Below are 18,055 nucleotides of genomic sequence, written 5' to 3'. Positions count from 1 at the left end.
AGTATTGTTAATAGATGAAACAGCACATGCTATCACACCACTAAAGGAATTGCAGCATCATGCAACCGTCTTTCAACCCACAATGTCTGGCACAAAACACAGTGTTGTCACAAAGCCTGGGTGAAATCTATGAGACAGTGTGTGATTAGAGCTGCCTCCCAGGATCCCTGCTTTCCAGCAAACCCCACTCCAATACACTTCTGACACACCATACTGGCACACACAGCAGGTAAGACAGCAAATGCAAGATGATTTTTTCAGGGGTTATTCTAAAATTTGAGGCACAAGATTATTTCAATTATTGGTTCAATTAAGTCATTACAGTTAATTGAAGAACTAGCAGAAATAAACTCCAGTGTAACTGACACTCAAGTTCAGCAATTAGCTTCTATTTTTGTTTCCCTCCTCTTTCTTTCCCTTCTTATCCTAAAGCGTTATTTAACCTCTACTTCGCATAATTCAGAGCTGGCAGATGTCAAATACCCTTCATACTCTGACTTTCTCAAGCACAGCTGTATTAAGATGCCATTAAGTTTTAAGGCAGAGAGACATTAAGAACTGTACTTACGCCATGATACTAGAAATCTTTAATTAAACAAAATAACAAAACCCCCCAAATTCACCAGCACTTGTCTTCCCTCTGAAGTTGCAAAGAAAACCTAAAAATAAAAGTTCCAAGGATTTCTGTCTACACACACAGGAAATCTGAATAAATGTACATTTATGGTCTATCATACTGAGAGAAGGCAAAAGGCATTAACTTGATTTGAGTCACATCTGAGAGTAGTACAGTACACTTGAACCATGCAAGCACAGAACGCTAACGAGTGTTTTCCTCTGCTGCTACGGAGGAGACAAATGGAAGGACCTCATGTTATTGCTTCTAATCATTCAGCCAAGGCTTTGAGTATTTCTGAAACATTCCTCAAACGGGTAATGGATGGTTCAGAAGTCTGGCTGGGGAGTACAGCACTCTCCATTTTTATGGCACTGGTTCACACTCAGCTTGAAAACATCTAGTATTTGATGAATGTCTGAGGTTCACTCAGACACATAAGTCCCAGTGACAGCTACCATAGTTAATAGCCTCTGTAGTGGCCTAAGTTATGTAAAACGTGATGACAGAACCACTTTTTCCACATCAAAGACACCTCCCTTCCATTCAACATCATGCATACATAGGACCGGTACACTTTACATCGCCACTCTACACTTTATTGTTGCGTCATTAGAAGTTTATCGCCATATTAAAAACAATCCTTATGTAGATGTATGTAACATACATATGTATGATGCATATTCTATGTAACAAAAAATAAAATATATCAGACTCTGTGAAAATATGACTATACAAAATGTCCTCCCCAATATAAAGGCAGCTGGAATACTTAAAAAGAACACAGATTAAATAAAAGCATAGGAATATGTTCCTATAAATGAAATCACCAAGTACACCTCTCAAAGTTTGGGGGTTTTTTTGCATACACACCAACAGTCTCAGATTCAGAGCAGATGTTCACACCACATGTGCAGTAAGTATGACACATTTCTCTCCCTTGTCCCAATCTAATCAAATCCATATAAATCTGTATCATACTGGAGAAAGCTATCTCAAGATATATTTCTCAACACTAATCCTGAAACTAGAAGATATGCCTTCTGTAACTAATCTCCTTCACTCCAAAACATTTTAACCTTCCTGCTACCAGTTTAGATTCACCACCAGAAAGCTTTGATATGTCATTTTAACAGATAAGGAACTGAAAAAAACATTGCCTCTAACAATCTGTTATCTCCCATATGTGAAATGGAGCTTCTATTACATAATCCTGTTGTAAATTGCTTTCAGAAAATCCCCAACAAGTTTTTCCAGAAAATTTAACTCTTGTACAAATAGAAGGCATCACCAGCACAGGCACAGCAGGTAGCCACCCTAACCTGCAAGTGTAATAATCCCTAGTAAAACTCTTCATGTAAAACAATGCCCATCTTAACCCAGTTCTCAACTGCTGCTTTTATTATCCCTACTTCCCTCCTACTCCTTAAAGGAGGGGAAATGCTATTACTGCATGTAACAATGTGTATAACAGCTCTAAGATTAAGGTTCTTCCCTTGCACGTGAATTAATGCTTTAACTTCATTCAAGATTATTAGCCAAAGAGGCTTAACATTTTCTCCTTCTGATAATGTCAAAACATGACAGTACCAATTCCCAGAAAACCATACCACGAAGGCTTTAACCAGCAGTATGAGACAATCAAAAATGTTCAGGTTCCTAAAGTATTGTTTAAGAATATTTGTTCATTAATTCCTTGGAGGATGTAATAAAGTGATTTTTTTTTTTCCCCTTGAAAACTAGAAGGAAAAAGAAAGAAACCCAAGAAATTCCATAAGACCAAGAAAGAACTATTTGTGAGTACTGAAAATGATAGTCTGGTGATAAAGGACAGGGTAAGGATCCACAGAAGGCAGCCTCTCCTGATGTCAGGGTTAAGGCAGCACATCAGCCAAAAGAAGTACAAGACAAGAACAAAGTCTCCTGCAATTCTTCTGTACTCTAACTGGGATTACTCCAAAGAATTTTGCCTGGTTACCTCAAAAAAACAAGTTTCACCAAGATACAAGTCTGATGCAAATTTTTGTTGGAAAGCAGCAATTACCAGGATTCTGAACACTAAATCTTTCAGCTTAGTATAAAATTCTTGGCAGTGGCGTGTCCCAGGTGCTTTAGAGCAAAGTAAAAGATTTTCTTATCAACACTGGTTAACTTGCAATTCACCTACCCTTCAGTTCACAAACTGTATCTACTATGAAATATTTCAAGGCTTACTTTTCTTTTATTAGCATGTATTAAAAAAATGCACACCTTTTAAAAACTCTGCTAGGCTCCTGACTTTAGACTCTTGGGAACACATTCAACCATTTACATTTTTCATTGTATAGAAAAGCCACTCAGGTCTCAATTTGTTGGCTTTGATTGAAGTTTTTGAATAGTTACAACAGTTAACGTCAGATGCTACAAATGAAAATCGCACCAACTATGCAGTACTGCATATGAAGACCATTACTTCCACAACATGAAGCTACCAGGAACTTCAGAATAAGTTTGATTTTAAAACTTCTGGTTTATTCACTGACTAACAAACAATGAAAACTTTTCCTATATATTAAGAAAAGGATGAGTTTACAAACCCATTCTTCCTGAGATCTTTACAAAAATGACAGACCAATGAGAAGACACATTCCTGGCCTTTTGTGTCACTGTTTTTATGACTAAAAGTTGCACAGAACTGTAAAACAAAAACAAAACTGAAAAAAAACCACCAAAAACAAAACTAAGAAAAACATGCACAGAATACGGGGCAAGCTGCCTTTGAATCTCTATTCTCAGTGTTCACAGATACAAGCAGGCAAGAAACAGGTGCTTAGTGTAATAAAGGAAGAGAACCATATTCAGCCTTTCCTCCTCTTCATCATATTCATAAAGTCTGTGCAAAAAGGAACACAGGATTCAAGTGGCAGAAATCTCAAAGGGCCGAGAAACATGGTACTGGACAGAGAAACAAACCCTGTGGAAAATAAATAACCTGGCTTCAAGTAGTACTTCCTGACATTGAGAAACTGGGAACTATATCTAGTTTACCCGACAGAAATTCAGCAAGAGGAAACTCAGAAGTCTTTTTGTCCTCATGGTTCTTTGTTTCTATACACAAATAATCTACATGAAGATGCCCAAAGTCCTAGAGACATAAATTCAAATAGCAGACTCTACAAGTCTGTCTTACATAGTATTAGATTTCTATTTGGTTAGGACTGTGAAAGACAAATGACCCACAGCTTAAAAAAGGGTTCCAGGAACACATTTTAAATTCACTGACAAAAATCCAGTCCACAGTGATCTATTTAGATTACATTTTGGGTAATTTCTTTGTGCGTGTGCTTATTTTTCCACCAATAAAAATACCAATTTTTCCATTTTGCATTTCAGTTCAACTAAGAACTCAAATGACAGCACTTCTTCCCTGTACAACTTTTGTCACTTCTAACCCATGAAGTTGGGGATAAAGGGAATGCAACATCCCCACCAGCACAGCAGGCTCACAGAACCCCTTTATGCCTTTATGGTCTAAACGCTAAAAGCATTGTTTAGCATTTAAGATGACAGTGACACTTTTAAAACCTCTTTAAAGCTGATACGTTTTGTACTTCCTAGCAATCTCTGAGGAAACAAGGGGAAAGCACTAACTGTACTGCTACAGTACTTACACAGACATACATACTTACAATTAACTGCTACAATGTCTCTTTTTTGCAAGTTTAAATTATTCTTTGAAACATACCCAGTAATGACCACATTACCATCTACATACATTTTTAGAGCTACGTTGTCTACCCTAAGCAACTCATCGTAATCTTTCATGAATCACAATAGCAAAATACTACTTGGAAGAGTTTTTACTGGATGAGTAGAGAGAAACAGAAGGATAAGAACTCAGTTACAGTCAGATGAATTGGGGAAAATTTAGAGGAAATAGTATCTTCTACTTTTTTTTTTTTTTTTGTTACTTGCATAAATAAAAAACCCAAAGAAAACTCGTAACATTTTTTTCATGTCCTAAATAACCCAAACAGACATGAATCAGGATAGAACAAACAAAACACACAAATGACAAAAAAATCCCAACCAACCAAAACGAAACAAGAAAGGATTACTGAAAAGCAAGTGCAGCTTATAATTTTATGTACCATTTACTATAGGACAGTAAGTATTAAGCCCCTTTACTTTCCAAGTATAGAAATAAACACGAAGTAATGTCACAAACTGATACGCATTCAAATATACAATTTAGGGAACTGCAAAAACTGCTATTCTCTAAGTGCAAAGTTTTCCATCTATTTAGTTATATATGTTTTGAAAGGAGCATTGTAAATATTAGTCTTTAATAGTTTTGAAAATCTAGCAAACCTGTCACAGCACAACTCATCTAGTTCACGTTAGAAATGGAAAATACAACCAATTCAAGCAATTGGTCTTTCAAAAAAAGAAAAATTCACATAGGATACACATGAAATCACACCCACAGAGAAAAGGCTCCCAAACTGAGTTCAGGTAAACTTGATTTTCCTGTATGCCACATTCCTAAATTCCAGAAATTGCCAATGTAATCTCACTGAAAATATTTAGCAAGATGAAAATATTTTGCAGAAGGATACTTCCAGCATTTGTTACATGGAAACCACAACCCGTAATAAAATAAAAAAGAACCATTACCAATGAATCAGAAATTAATAAACTGAACTATACCATTTTCCTACAACTCTTAATGGGCCAGAAAAAGCACTAAGAGTTCATGAGATCGAGACAGAAGATAAAGATAGCTGATTTACTGAATAGCAAAGATTGCTGAAATGAATAAGGGAATTAGTGGCCAGGCAACAGCAGGTATCAAGTACAAAAAAATCCATCCCTGATATACAGATTGCTGTGAAAGTATAAGGAGGTGTAATTATCTGCTTTCCCTCTAGTAATAGCTTCTCCCTTAAGCATCTGTTACTGGGTTTAGTTGAAGACAAGATACTGTATTAAAAGAGACCTTTGGTGTGACCTGTAATGGCCATTTCTGTGTTCTTGTCACTTGAAATCATACATTATGTATCTTATAATAGTTAGGGTTGGAAAGGACCTTAAGAAGGTCCTAACTGCCAGAATGTAAGTTGTTAAACACACTGTCTACATCCTGTTTTAAAAACTTGGTATTCAAAACCACTGGTGGGATTTTTTTGCACTGAAATAGGAGACCGTGTCCGTTTCATAATGAAAATCAGAGATCACCTGTACACATCCATTGATTACACAGCCCTGAGCATCCCTATTACTTCAGTCCCCCACTTCCAAAACTCCTGTGTGAAGGACTATGCAAGAGACTCCTGCCATTATCATGCTTACTCAATGGTAAAGCTGTTACTGAGCAACGCAAGGTACCTCCATCTTCTCCCATGTTCCATGTAACACACCACTGTTCAACAACAAACGCTGGAAACTGCAAGTTTGTGATGTATCTGTACCAAAATTAAGTAGACAAATACTACTGGTAATGGCAGAAATATTTTTGTCTTAAATCAAATAGGCACCTATGTTTTATCTGTTCTTTTCTCACTCGGCTTATAAATATTTAGGCCTGGACCTTGCAAAAACTTAAGCTGCCTTTTTTTTTTTTTTTAATTAGATCCACAAACTTCAATGGCCCTAACCATGACAAAGTTAGGAACACACAGGTCTCTAGAAGGTAAGAGTCTAACTCATGACAGAGATGTAATATGAACTCGAAATCAGACAAGAGTAAAATTTAATGAACGCCTATCAATGCCTTAGTTGATTTTAAACAGTGTAACTTACCCTGATTTTTCTTTTTCTTCAGCATCTGCATTTACTGTAGGATTTTCCATTTCTTTCATCTTTTCTTCCTCTTTGTCTTCTAATTTGGTTTCACCTTCAGTTTTGATTGCATTTAAGTCCTTTTCTTGATCAGGCTGAGTATACACAGAATCTGTCAAATTTTTTTTGTTCCCCTAGGATAATAAAATCTTTAGTTAACTTACAAGATGAAATAAAAATACAAAGGAGTTAACAAAAGGCAGATAAGACACACTGAAGCTATTTGAGCAAATACCAAAAAAAAAAAAATAATCTAGCCTATAGGGTTCCTAAAATTACAGTACCTCCACCGTTTTTCCTTCTTAAAATATCACACAAAACATAACAGACTTCAAAGTTGCAGCCAGCATCGTAGCTAGTATTGTCACAATGACCTAGGCATGCTGCTCTTAGACCTGAACTGCAAAGCAATTCCTAGATAAAACGTATCACAGGGTATGTGCTCATTTAGGATGCAGAGATAATCAGTACTGGCACACCTGGTATTTACCCCAGACTTCATACCAACAGACAGACCAGGGCTGGCTGCCACTGAAACACAGAAGCATTACACTCGTGTTGCACACTGACTTCAGGAGCTACACTGCTTCCAGAGAAAAGTGTACACCAGTACAGTGCAGCACATCAGCCTATAGCTCTGGACTTCCTTCGCTAAAACCACTGAGTCAATACTAGACTTCGGAAAGGTATAAACACTTATCTATCTGGACCACTGAACCACATTAGATCACTGCATACATCATATGGCCCAGGTCTTTGCAGAGCTTCACTGGAACAGAGGAGTAAAAGCAAGATTTATGAGGGCTTAAAAACATGTCTAAATGCAAACCAGAAGTATCAGCACTGTAGTTAACTGCGAGCATGTATCACCCAGATCAGGCTGAAACTGCAAACTAATTAGTCTCCATTTCACCTGGGAGGCCACCAAACAAATGGAATGTTGAAGCTACTGCCTAACAAGTCAGATGTTTTGACATCATGATCCCCTAAAACTGGCACCTATAGATAAACATGGCCCAAATGTGTTGTTCTGAATTAGGTTTACAGCACACTTTTGTCTTGTTTTAAATCCATTATGAAGATTTCAATCTTGACATGAATTCATGGTTATCAACACACCACCTGACTCGTTTATAAACAGGATATAATGTGAACATTAAAATATTTTACCAGAACAGAGGGCTTATCATTTTCTTTACTTTCATTATCATTCTCAGCTAACTTTTTTTCTTCTTGTTGTACTATTGCTACTTCCTCCTGCTTGCGCTCCTCCTTATCCACTTTTATTTCTTTTACATCCTGTTCTGGTTCTTCACGCATCTTCAATTCTTTTTCTTTTTCACAGTCTTTACAAGGCTTGCTCGTCACTTTCTCTGGCAATGCCATTTGAAATTCAATGTTAGCTGATGTACAATACTCTTCAAAACCATAGAGATATCTAAAAGAAAAAAATTGCTTGCGATAAGCAAGTTTCAAGAAAGAACATGCTACCTAGCAGAAACTAAATACGAACAGTATATTTAAAGCCCAAAAACTGTGTTATAACCAAAAAGCTATGGACTTTACGTACATTACCACTACCACAGGATCGCTTCTGTTCATTTTAGTGCTGTTTTAGAACAGACTCTATAGCTTCATTACTTACTTTTTGTATGCACATTTAACATTATATCCTGCAGCTGAATTCAATACAGGGATTCCAAGATCTTGATAAACTTGCTTCCACACAGCACCACTTTCAATCTGGTAAAGAAAATGAAGTCATATTTTATTAAATTACCTCACCGACACAAAAAAATTGAGCTGACAAAGTTCACAACTTTGGAAAATAATTATAAGTAATTTCCTAGGATCTATAAAATTGTTTTTCATACATCCAGTATTCCACTGTAATGTAATTACTTTAAGAAATACAGCATTTCTGCATTTCGGTAAGCCATAGCAGGTTTTCTTCTCCAGGTGGCAATAAAACAAAGGAAAGAAAATACGAAGATCAGAAAAATCAGTATATAATTTTTATTTTATACTTAAAGTTATTATTAACTATCAGAGTTAGAATTTTAATTACATTGGAAAGAAAAAAAAAAAAATCCTTCAAAGCATTAACAATACTCAGCCCTGGCACTACTGCACCAGATACACTGGCTACCAATCTTTCACTAAGTCCTTAATATGCCCTTTGGTGTCAAAGACAGTGCAATACACTGATTTCTAACCATCTGTGAAGGTAAAGCAGATGCACTGCAATATCCAAGTACAAGATCCTCTCTTGTATATCAGAAAGGTGCCACTGTACAAAAATATCTTCTCAACTGACAGACTAAGTTTATGGGAACCAGTCTAAAGCAGTAACAGAACCTGCTTGGCCATGAATTCCATATGCTTCAATTACTGCTCCAAGACCAATCAATCCCACTAATCCCAGTCAACGCATCCTCCTATCCTACGTAGTGCCCAGAACAGATAGGGACATCAGACTTTACACTACATTACTTGTCTTTGAGATTTTATTCACTAGTGACTCTTTTTCACTTTGAGGTAACAACTTTATCAGACAAACATTTCCTGAAATATCACGAAACCACAGATGCTGGCTGATTTTATGCAGCAATAATTAAACATGTTGAGTAGATGTGTAATTTATTTAGAATATGATTAGTTTTTCGTTCCCATTACATCATGTTTTTCAGCTGTTACAGGGTGTCTTACATAGCTGTAGTATTCAATTTCCATGTATCTCGAGCTCCTGTGTGAATTGCTTCTTTATCACTACTTAAACAGCACCCTGAGATTTTATGGCTCTGGAATACTCATCATACTAATACTCACATTATCAAATCCTCCAAGCTTGTGTACAAGTCTGAACAATTTGAAGAGATTCAAATTTCTATATCCCAGTACAGGTCGTTTGTTAATAGGAGTCCCTGTGAAGGAAGACAACATGGTGTTTTAAAGCATTTTTTTAATAGGCACTACTACCATATTAAATACAGTGTAGTGTTGTAGGCTCCCTCTGATCACCTCATGCATCTGGCACTTTCTTCTCATGAAACTAAACAAACTCAAGAGTCTTAATAACCCATTTTCCTTGTAATTCAGTAATGTAGTTTAATTCCTATAATGCATTTTTCCATGTATTACTGAACATCCACAAATGATGCAACTTTTCGTGCTCCCTGTATTATACATGTCTTTCACCTACTGAACAACTAAATGTAGAAGTATCAGTGTCTTCCTTTCAATACAACTAAAAAAATCCCCCCATGAGCAAATCCCACAAAGCTTCAAAGAGCTGAAAGTTCCTATGCTACTGTACTTGTAGTAGCTGCCACATTGTCCTCTCTTGTAAACAGCTCCTCAATCCAAAGTGCAATTAAAAAAAATACTAATTTAACTAGTTATACTACTAATTTAAATACAAACACCTTCACCCCTGCCTCCACAGACACTGTACTTCTAGTGCAGTGTCTAAATACCTGGTAAAGGTTTAACAGGATAAATGGCATTTGCTTTTAACAATTTCAATCGACCTTACTGATAATGCTCATGCATTTAAGTTATCAGGATTCACGCAAGAAAATTAGCACGAAGTAAATGCTTTTTTCCATGATCCTAAGAAGTGGAGCTTAAATTTTATTTATTTTAAGCTTATTAAACTGACCACAGACATTAATATGATTGAGGATATTTAATGTTTGATTGTACACACTATACATACACAGTAGAAAGTAATACTAGGATATATGAAGTACTGTCATTTATTTCTGAAAGCAGGAATAAGTGACTGTGTTTTAGGAGAAGAGTCAAGTGACAGACTTATCTTCTAAATAGTGGGGAAGTTGGAAGAGATTAATACAGTCTCACCGTTTCCAAAACTGAACTGCAAAGCACTACTTGTTTACAGACTCAATTCTTCAAAGTACTGCTAAGCAATACATCTATCTGCAGCTTCTACAAGTCAAAGATTCAAATGCCTACCTCTGTCTTCCATGAACTTATACAATTGCTGAAGAAAGTTCTCTCGTTCTTCAGGAAATGGCTCAATTTCCTCCTGTATAAAGCAACGCACACATTCTGAGTTACAAGCCTTCATTAAGAAATATATGACACTGACAATGTAGGTTCAAATGCTCAAGGTTGGTTTGCTCTAGTCAGCAACAGAATACTATACAGTGCTATGCCGCACTGAAGTAAGTTTTACAAACTACAAACAGTTTTTCAAAATATATAAAACAATAACTGTAAAGACACACTGAAATGCGTTTCCTGATTGATCAGTGAAGTACCATAAGAGATAAAACAAGATGTATTCTTAATTTTGTCTATTTACACAGAAAGTCTGGGAGACACCACTATCAATGATCAAGAGATTTTATCAGAAATCTCAGGTCTATTTCTGCTGCACTTAAGTGACTTCTTGATGCCCGGATACACTATGTCACTTTCAGCAACAAAGTGAAAGAGAAAATGGTGCTTGCACTTTCTTAGGGGTTTTAATCCACAGTACTGACAAACCGCAGCCAATGGCACTGCATGCATACTGCCATGGGGTACCGGCTGAACGCGTGGTGAGCAGGATCAATCCCAGAACTGAAATAACAATGGATATTTTGAATGTTCAGTTCATTGCATTAATAAACCTTTTTATTAGATTTATTAAGTTTAATAAACAGTGGAATTTCACAACAAAGCACTATGGCTTATTTTGTAACACTATCATTTCATTAGGAAATGTGACTTGCCACAACCAGCAGCGTAAGATATTAATTCTTAGAAATTCTGATGACTATGTTATTTCAAAACAATACACCAAATACATGTTAAGTTTCCTGCATACTTTTTAAACACTACCTGCGAAGTTTCCAAAAAATAATTAATAGAAGTTATTCAGAAAAATCTAAAATAAAGTATTTTTCTTCACTGTATTTTCATTCATGTTTATTATCCATTCAACTTCTTCCTTGTACTAATTATTAAAGGTTCACCTACCCTGAAGAAAAGTGACAAAATTTACTGCCTTTAAAGTTATAGCAACTGTTGAGAAATCAATAGAAACAGGATATCACTATTAAAAAGAACAAAAAACAAAACAGCACGCCTCAACATCTGCTGAAGCAATTTAATAGAGATGGATGCCTGAAAATAAGGTCAACGAAGGTTATAACTATCACCAGTGAGAAGGTTTTTTTCTTAATTCTACACTTCCTCTTCCATTAGATGCACTTAAATGACATACCAGAGAAAACAAGCAAAAATGAAGAATGCTCAGTATTCATGATATGCTGAAACAGTTGTCATTTAGGTATAATTATCAATGGAAATGCAATGAAAATATTGCAAAGGCAATGAAAGGCGAAATTCTCCAGGAGGAACCACCATTACGTGGTGATACCTAGCATATCGGTGGAACTCTGAGCAGGCTACTCAACGAGCAAGCAGAGTCTGGATAAAGAACTATGACCAGTAAACTAGATATAGCATCACTGGGCAGGGGCGTCAGAAATCAGGCACACCTAGCAATTCTTCAACAACAGGTATGAGGTGATGCTACATCTCTGCATATCGTACTGATAAACTCCTGGTTAAGAACATTCACAATCCACCTGCCATAGAAAATAAATGAGTGGAATGGATCCAGCTTTGGAGTTTGGTTTTTGTTTGTTTTAATCTCCCATAACAGCTACTTGGAAAGGACTTTTCCCAGCATATGATGGATCACTGGCAAAAAGCTCACGACCACCTACTTGGGTTTCTCATGTTCCTCACACAGAAGAACCATAAGAAAATGGTCCCACAGAGCATTGGGGGGTGTCGGGGAATGTCATTGAACTAAACCTTCAAGAAGCCAAACAAAGCTTTAAAGAAGGAATGTATACTTTTTAAATATATGGGGAACTAAAGTAAACATCATGAAGAGGCAGAATAAAACACTGTCACTCCTTTCTCAATCATAAGATCCAATGCCCGAAGAATACTCTTACATCTCAAATGTGATAATGCAGAGAGATGCCAGAATGGCAAGTGGATACTCCTTATCAATTTTCCCAATAGCAATCAAGCAAACTTTCTAAGAAAGTACACTCAGGGGGAAAGCTTAAGACCCTGCATGCCTCTGAAAAGCATTTTCACTTTTTCAGTCTCTACAGAATCTGTGCATATTATACTTTGATAATAATACCTGTTAGTAATCTCTGAACATCTACAGCAGCTCTTAAACAATCAGTAAGTTAAATAACAAGGTTTCTTGGATAATGGTTTGAAGCACGCATATCATACTCTCCATCTTTGCTTATTTCTAAGATAGACAACCACAGTGCAAGCAGGTCACTCTGCAGTCTCTAATGTATCTGTCCATGTCACAAAGGTAAAAGAAAGTGGTTCATACATATGAAAATGAAATCCAGAAAAGTAGCTACATGCTTTTTGCAACACATAAAATTAGGCCAGTGCTAGAAGAGAGGATCTTGTTTTAAAGTCATCAGAAATAATTTAAACACCATATATCCTTTATCAGAAACAAGTATTTTTTTAGCTACACAGATCTTCCCAGGTACAAGATAGCCATTTAACAGCTAGCAGGTAAGTCTGATTTAGAAACAGAAATAAAGGGAACCCTTTTTCTTTTAGAAAAAACAATATGCATGAGACAGCAGACACCAGAATCTACCCTTCTTCACCCTGCTCAGACCCTAGCAAGTAATGCTACTGCCTTTACACAATATATATACATACTATATATATACACACAATATATATAATACAACCCTTCTGCCACTGCAGTAAGATCAGCATGGGAAAGTTTTAAAACAGGATCTTCCTTTGAATTTTAGTTTCTATTTTTCATTAGTCCCTAATGACTCAGTCTTTTGACCACACGGGTTTTGCTTAATGACTCAAAGATATTTGTTAGATTTTTAAGTTGATACTTTCACATCAACTGATCTTTGTTGAATAAAGATTTTGAAAGCTGAGAGACATTAGTTTCATACGTTAACTGTGTTGCCTGTGTTAACATGATACACGTTCTTAAATGTTAAAAAGCCCTACTTAAATATTACAGCATTGGTAATATTTTATCAGCTGTGTAAAGATGATGCTTAAAGAGCATAGCTCTTTACTAACTTCACTTGCCTCTTCCTCACTGCTGTTATCCTCTTTTTCTTTTTCATCCTCTTCCTCTTCTTCAGCTTCACTGCTGGAGCTGTCTTCTTTTAATTCTGTTTTCCAGTTACTAGGAACAGTTCTGTTTTTACGGAATTCAAGGGCTTGGTCAAAAGCTGTAGAAGGACCAGCATTTGTTAGCACTGCAGGAAATACCAGTTTGACCAAATGTTTTAATCAAAAAACATAGCTGGGGGTGGGGAGGAAGGACTGCTAATTAACAGTTCCACCACCAAATTCAAAGAACCACAACAACCATTCCATGTTGTTCATCCTTATTTGTCTTACCCAACCAAACTGGCCTAGTGCTCTCTGCACATCAAATTATTCAGAGCTATTATTAGGATTATTACCATGTTAGTGTCAATTGACACATATAAGGATCTTCTGTATTAGGGCATGTATGAAAATTTCATTGAGAGAATCCCTGTTTCAACAGGATTACACTGTGGTTTACATATATCGTATAGAGAAGAGGAGGAAGAGATAAGCAAAAGCAAATTTTAAGAGTTTGATTACACAAACTGAAGCTTTCAAATGAATCCACAATTCCAGTTTCCTGAGAGTGCATAAATGCAACTTACAACTATTAGGGGTACTATGGTGAGAATAACTCTACGAAGATCTAATGCAAGAGGCCAAATACTAAATAATGTGTAATGCCATTGTGCCTTGTCATTACACCCTTTGTTTGACAAGTCTACATTTAAAACAAGTGTGGTAGAGTGGAGGGGGTTGTCTGGGGTCTTTTGTTGTTTTGGTTTTTTGTGGTTGGTTGTTTAAAATTCCTCTAGCTTTTCAGAGGTATTCTACTTCAATACATTACAGAAGGAAAAGACCCTATATTTTAGCATTTTTAAGATATGAACCAACCTACCATAAAATTGGTCCAATTTACATAACAAAGTAATTACATACTCATGTGTTTTCACACAGGAAGTTAATTTTACCTTGTTTTAACAATGCATCAGGCTTTGGTGAAGTTTCACTGATCTCCCGAACATCTTTTCTTGGCACAGAAACACTAGATAATTTAGAAAGTGTTAAAAAAGAGAGATTTAAAAATATTTTTGAGTTAAATTAACAGTTTAATACAGAGCTATCACTACGGCTAACACCCTTACTAAACATGCAGAAGCAGCATATGAAGCATATTTTGACAATTCTATGAAGTTAGTCTGGTACAGTATTAGTCAGGTGGTTAGACCACCCACATACACTCACTGCATATTAAAGATAGCATTATTCTTCTATTAACAGGCAGTTTCTGGAATCTCTTAAATATATATTACTTAACAAAAACCTTGTAATAATTTAGCAAGTAACCACTCACCCACAAACAGTAAGACCCTACCTTGCTTAAAACATAAATGAGTATTAGCATAAATTGTCAGTATGAAAGACTTCTAAATTGGAAGAACAAAGCACTTTTTAATTTCTACTATGGCTATATCCAAGGAAACAAATCTGAGCTGCAGCTTTGGGGGGGTACATGCTTACGTTGTGTACATGCTTATGTGTGTTTCTCCAGTGATGTGCACTGATGCTTGAGTAACTATCAAATGATAAAGCAACCACCTAGACTTAGTAATTAAACCTCAATGAAACTGTTAAATATTTCAATACCCTTTTCTGCAACAGCGTTCTGTTAAATTGAACCAAGTACAATGAATAGCTGTAACTTTAAAAATAAAACCCAAATGCTAGGATAAATAACTCTATTGTCATCCGTCAACCCCCCGCCGTGACCAACATGAGTTTAAGAACACAAAGTTTCTTATTCTATTACAAATAAGATAGAGTTGGGTTTTCCAGGTTTCTCTATCTTCTTTCCTACTTTGAGTAGTGTTACAGCTCTTTTCAAAGAACAAGACAATATGGAGTTCTAGTCTAGTCTGAGAAAAATATATGCTTTACTACCTCAAAAAAAGAAAGAGTTTCTCTGTGCGCATGTGGTGTACGTGCACTCATGCACACACCCCACCCACCACTTTCTGTAGCTGGATAAGATTATGGCCACATCTCTGAAAAGCAGTGCTCAATTCCAAACAGAGCAGGAAAGAGTTTCAGGTCATTCTCAAAGTCACAAAATACTGCTTTTTTTGTCACCATTGAGGCAATGAAATTAAAATGAAGACAGATGGATTTATGCATCCCACTATTAACAATGACAAAGTTCACCACAATGTAGGCTGCTAACAGTTTTCTAAACATTAGAAAAATCTTGGCAGAAACTTAGTGAGCTTACTGATGTCATTAATGCTTTACCCAAACATATCTCATACTACATTCATTTGGCTGGTATAGATTTCATTCAATTATCAGTGTCTGCAGTCCTACTCACAATTTGCCATCCTTGAAAGAACGAACGAGAATATTGTCTTTTTTCACTGCAATATCATCACTACAATCTGGACAAACCACCTGCAAAGATATTACAAATGCAAAGTTTATAGAGAGAAAAAGGGGAAAAAAGAGTAATAGTATATCCAACACTTGTCAGAAAGTTTTTGGACTCATTTCTCTTTAGCAGCACTGAGATGAGGACAATTGACATCCCTCAAAACAAAGAGATAATCTCGTTTAATTACAGAATAGATGAGTTCATGCTCACTTCCTGGAGGGAACTGACAGCTGCTGCCAAAGACATAAGTAAGAACAGCATTCTGACAAAAGTTAAGTACCTGTCACGCCACTACAAGTTATTCAACTCCTTATCCTAAAAGGACAGAAATTCCACCAAGTGCTGCCACCTGAGACCTCTTCTGAAAAACTTCCAGAAACTGCAAGTATGTAATCACGCAGTTTCAAAACCAAGGCCATACAGGATTTATCAAATGCAATTTTACAATGGAGGATTCATGAGTTATCTACCTATAAGGCTGCCTCAAGTAGTATGCTATATTCTTTAATTCAAGAAGTAGACTAATCAAGTCTAGCAATGAGACAACAGACTAGTTACCTGTTACAATTTTAAAAGCTATTAAAGTTTTGTTAAACCAGTACACAAGTCCTTAATTAAAAATCTTCAGGAATTTAATAACACATCTCAAAATCCCAGAGTTACAGAACAGAAAAACAACCTTCTCCATCCTCTTTCTTCTCTCAAAACATATTCCCTTAAAACTAGAAAAATCTGACCACTTTGAAACCCTAAGGAGCAGTAAATGACCAGCAGCACTAACTTAGCCCTGGTAAATACTACTTCTCTCTCATACCAACTCCTTTTGTTCCTATTTTTTTACCACAAATATTGCATGACAATTTTTCTTCCCCCTCCTTACAAAGGTCACCAGCCATATAGCATTTTAGAAGGTGAAGTCAGAAGCACCAGCTGATTTGGAAACAGAGTTGTGTATCACAGAGCACAGGCTAAACATTCTTCCCAAGAAAAATAAAACTTAACAGCCTAAGCCTCCAAATTCAATGCATTCTACGGTCTCCAAAGAAATTACTTTACAATACTACAACTTACTAACTGAAATGCAGTTTGAGATACAGTTTGCAACAGTGTTTTAGTATCAAGGTAAAAAGACTGTGATTATCATTCCACATCTGAAACAGGTGCTTTCTAAAGACTGCGAAAGGCCCTTATGGCCTTAGCTATCAGTTTTCTAGAAGCATCAAGATCTCAGTAGTCAGAAATCCTTCCAGAGGCTGGAAAACAGCTCACCACAACCTCATCTTGTGCCTATGTATCAAGCAGCATCACCTCAATTTTGCCTGAATCAGGTTTTCTCAATTTCCTTGCAAAACAAACTCCACAGGAGTCACAGAAGAAGGAGAGAGATGATCCTATGTAAACTCAGTTTTCTAAAATGCCACAATCAGGTTTCCTCAATGCATCTTCCAAAAGCTTTTAACTACACATTAAAACTAACAATGATATAAGGCAGACTAAATCATACTTTGACATAAGGAGCAACTAACTGCCAGGCCTTCTTACAATTACATCATTGCTCTCAACCCTATTTCTCCCCTTTCCACCCTCCCCCCAGAACCACAAACCGAAGAAAAGCCCCCATGCATGCAGGAATAAAACAATGTAGTCACTCACCAAGTCCTAAGAATAATTTTTAACAAATTCAGACCCCTAAAGTTTTACTTTTCTAAATGACAGCCCATCTGGCTATAGGACTGATATCCAAAGTAATCTATTTCTACTACTAATCTTAGCTGTTATTTGCTGTAAACATTTAGACTAATCCCTGAACTTCTTTTCCCATAATAAACTTGCACAATGTCCTCTGTGCCCAAACACAAAGCTTACCTGTACACAATATCATCAATAACAAAGTAATTATGGGATACATATTCTTCAGCATATTAAAGCTGAATTTTCATTTGATTATTCACATAATTACAATTAGCATGATACAAAGTTAAAGCAAAATTTATCAGTAATAAGATGAAATTACTTTGTTGTAACCTGCTTACAAGATAAAGGAATGGATGGGC

The 18,055-nt window shown here is 36.3% G+C and overlaps 1 protein-coding gene across 4 annotated transcripts in view; it reads right to left on the bottom strand.

The window, feature by feature from the left end:
* The window catches only part of ARID4B (AT-rich interaction domain 4B), an 88,564-nt gene that overhangs the window by 22,854 nt on the left and 47,655 nt on the right, over positions 1 to 18,055 (bottom strand). For 3 of the 4 annotated variants that reach the window (XM_080615736.1, XM_080615735.1, XM_080615734.1), the window contains exons 9-16: positions 15,942 to 16,021; positions 14,548 to 14,621; positions 13,568 to 13,713; positions 10,415 to 10,487; positions 9,266 to 9,360; positions 8,082 to 8,179; positions 7,607 to 7,874; positions 6,398 to 6,570 (exon numbers count right to left, since the gene is read on the bottom strand). In XM_080615736.1, coding sequence (XP_080471862.1) covers positions 6,398 to 6,570; positions 7,607 to 7,874; positions 8,082 to 8,179; positions 9,266 to 9,360; positions 10,415 to 10,487; positions 13,568 to 13,713; positions 14,548 to 14,621; positions 15,942 to 16,021 — 1,007 coding nt within the window. Of the gene's footprint in view, positions 1 to 6,397; positions 6,571 to 7,606; positions 7,875 to 8,081; positions 8,180 to 9,265; positions 9,361 to 10,414; positions 10,488 to 10,947; positions 11,027 to 13,567; positions 13,714 to 14,547; positions 14,622 to 15,941; positions 16,022 to 18,055 lie in introns of those variants that run through there. The other variant, XM_080615737.1, reaches the window with a different exon arrangement.

Source organism: Psittacula echo (genome assembly GCF_963264785.1).
Source record: "Psittacula echo genome assembly, chromosome: 4".
NCBI lineage: Eukaryota > Metazoa > Chordata > Aves > Psittaciformes > Psittacidae > Psittacula > Psittacula echo.
The sequence above is the reverse complement of the archived record's forward strand: the minus strand, read 5'-3'. Positions and strand labels throughout refer to the sequence as shown.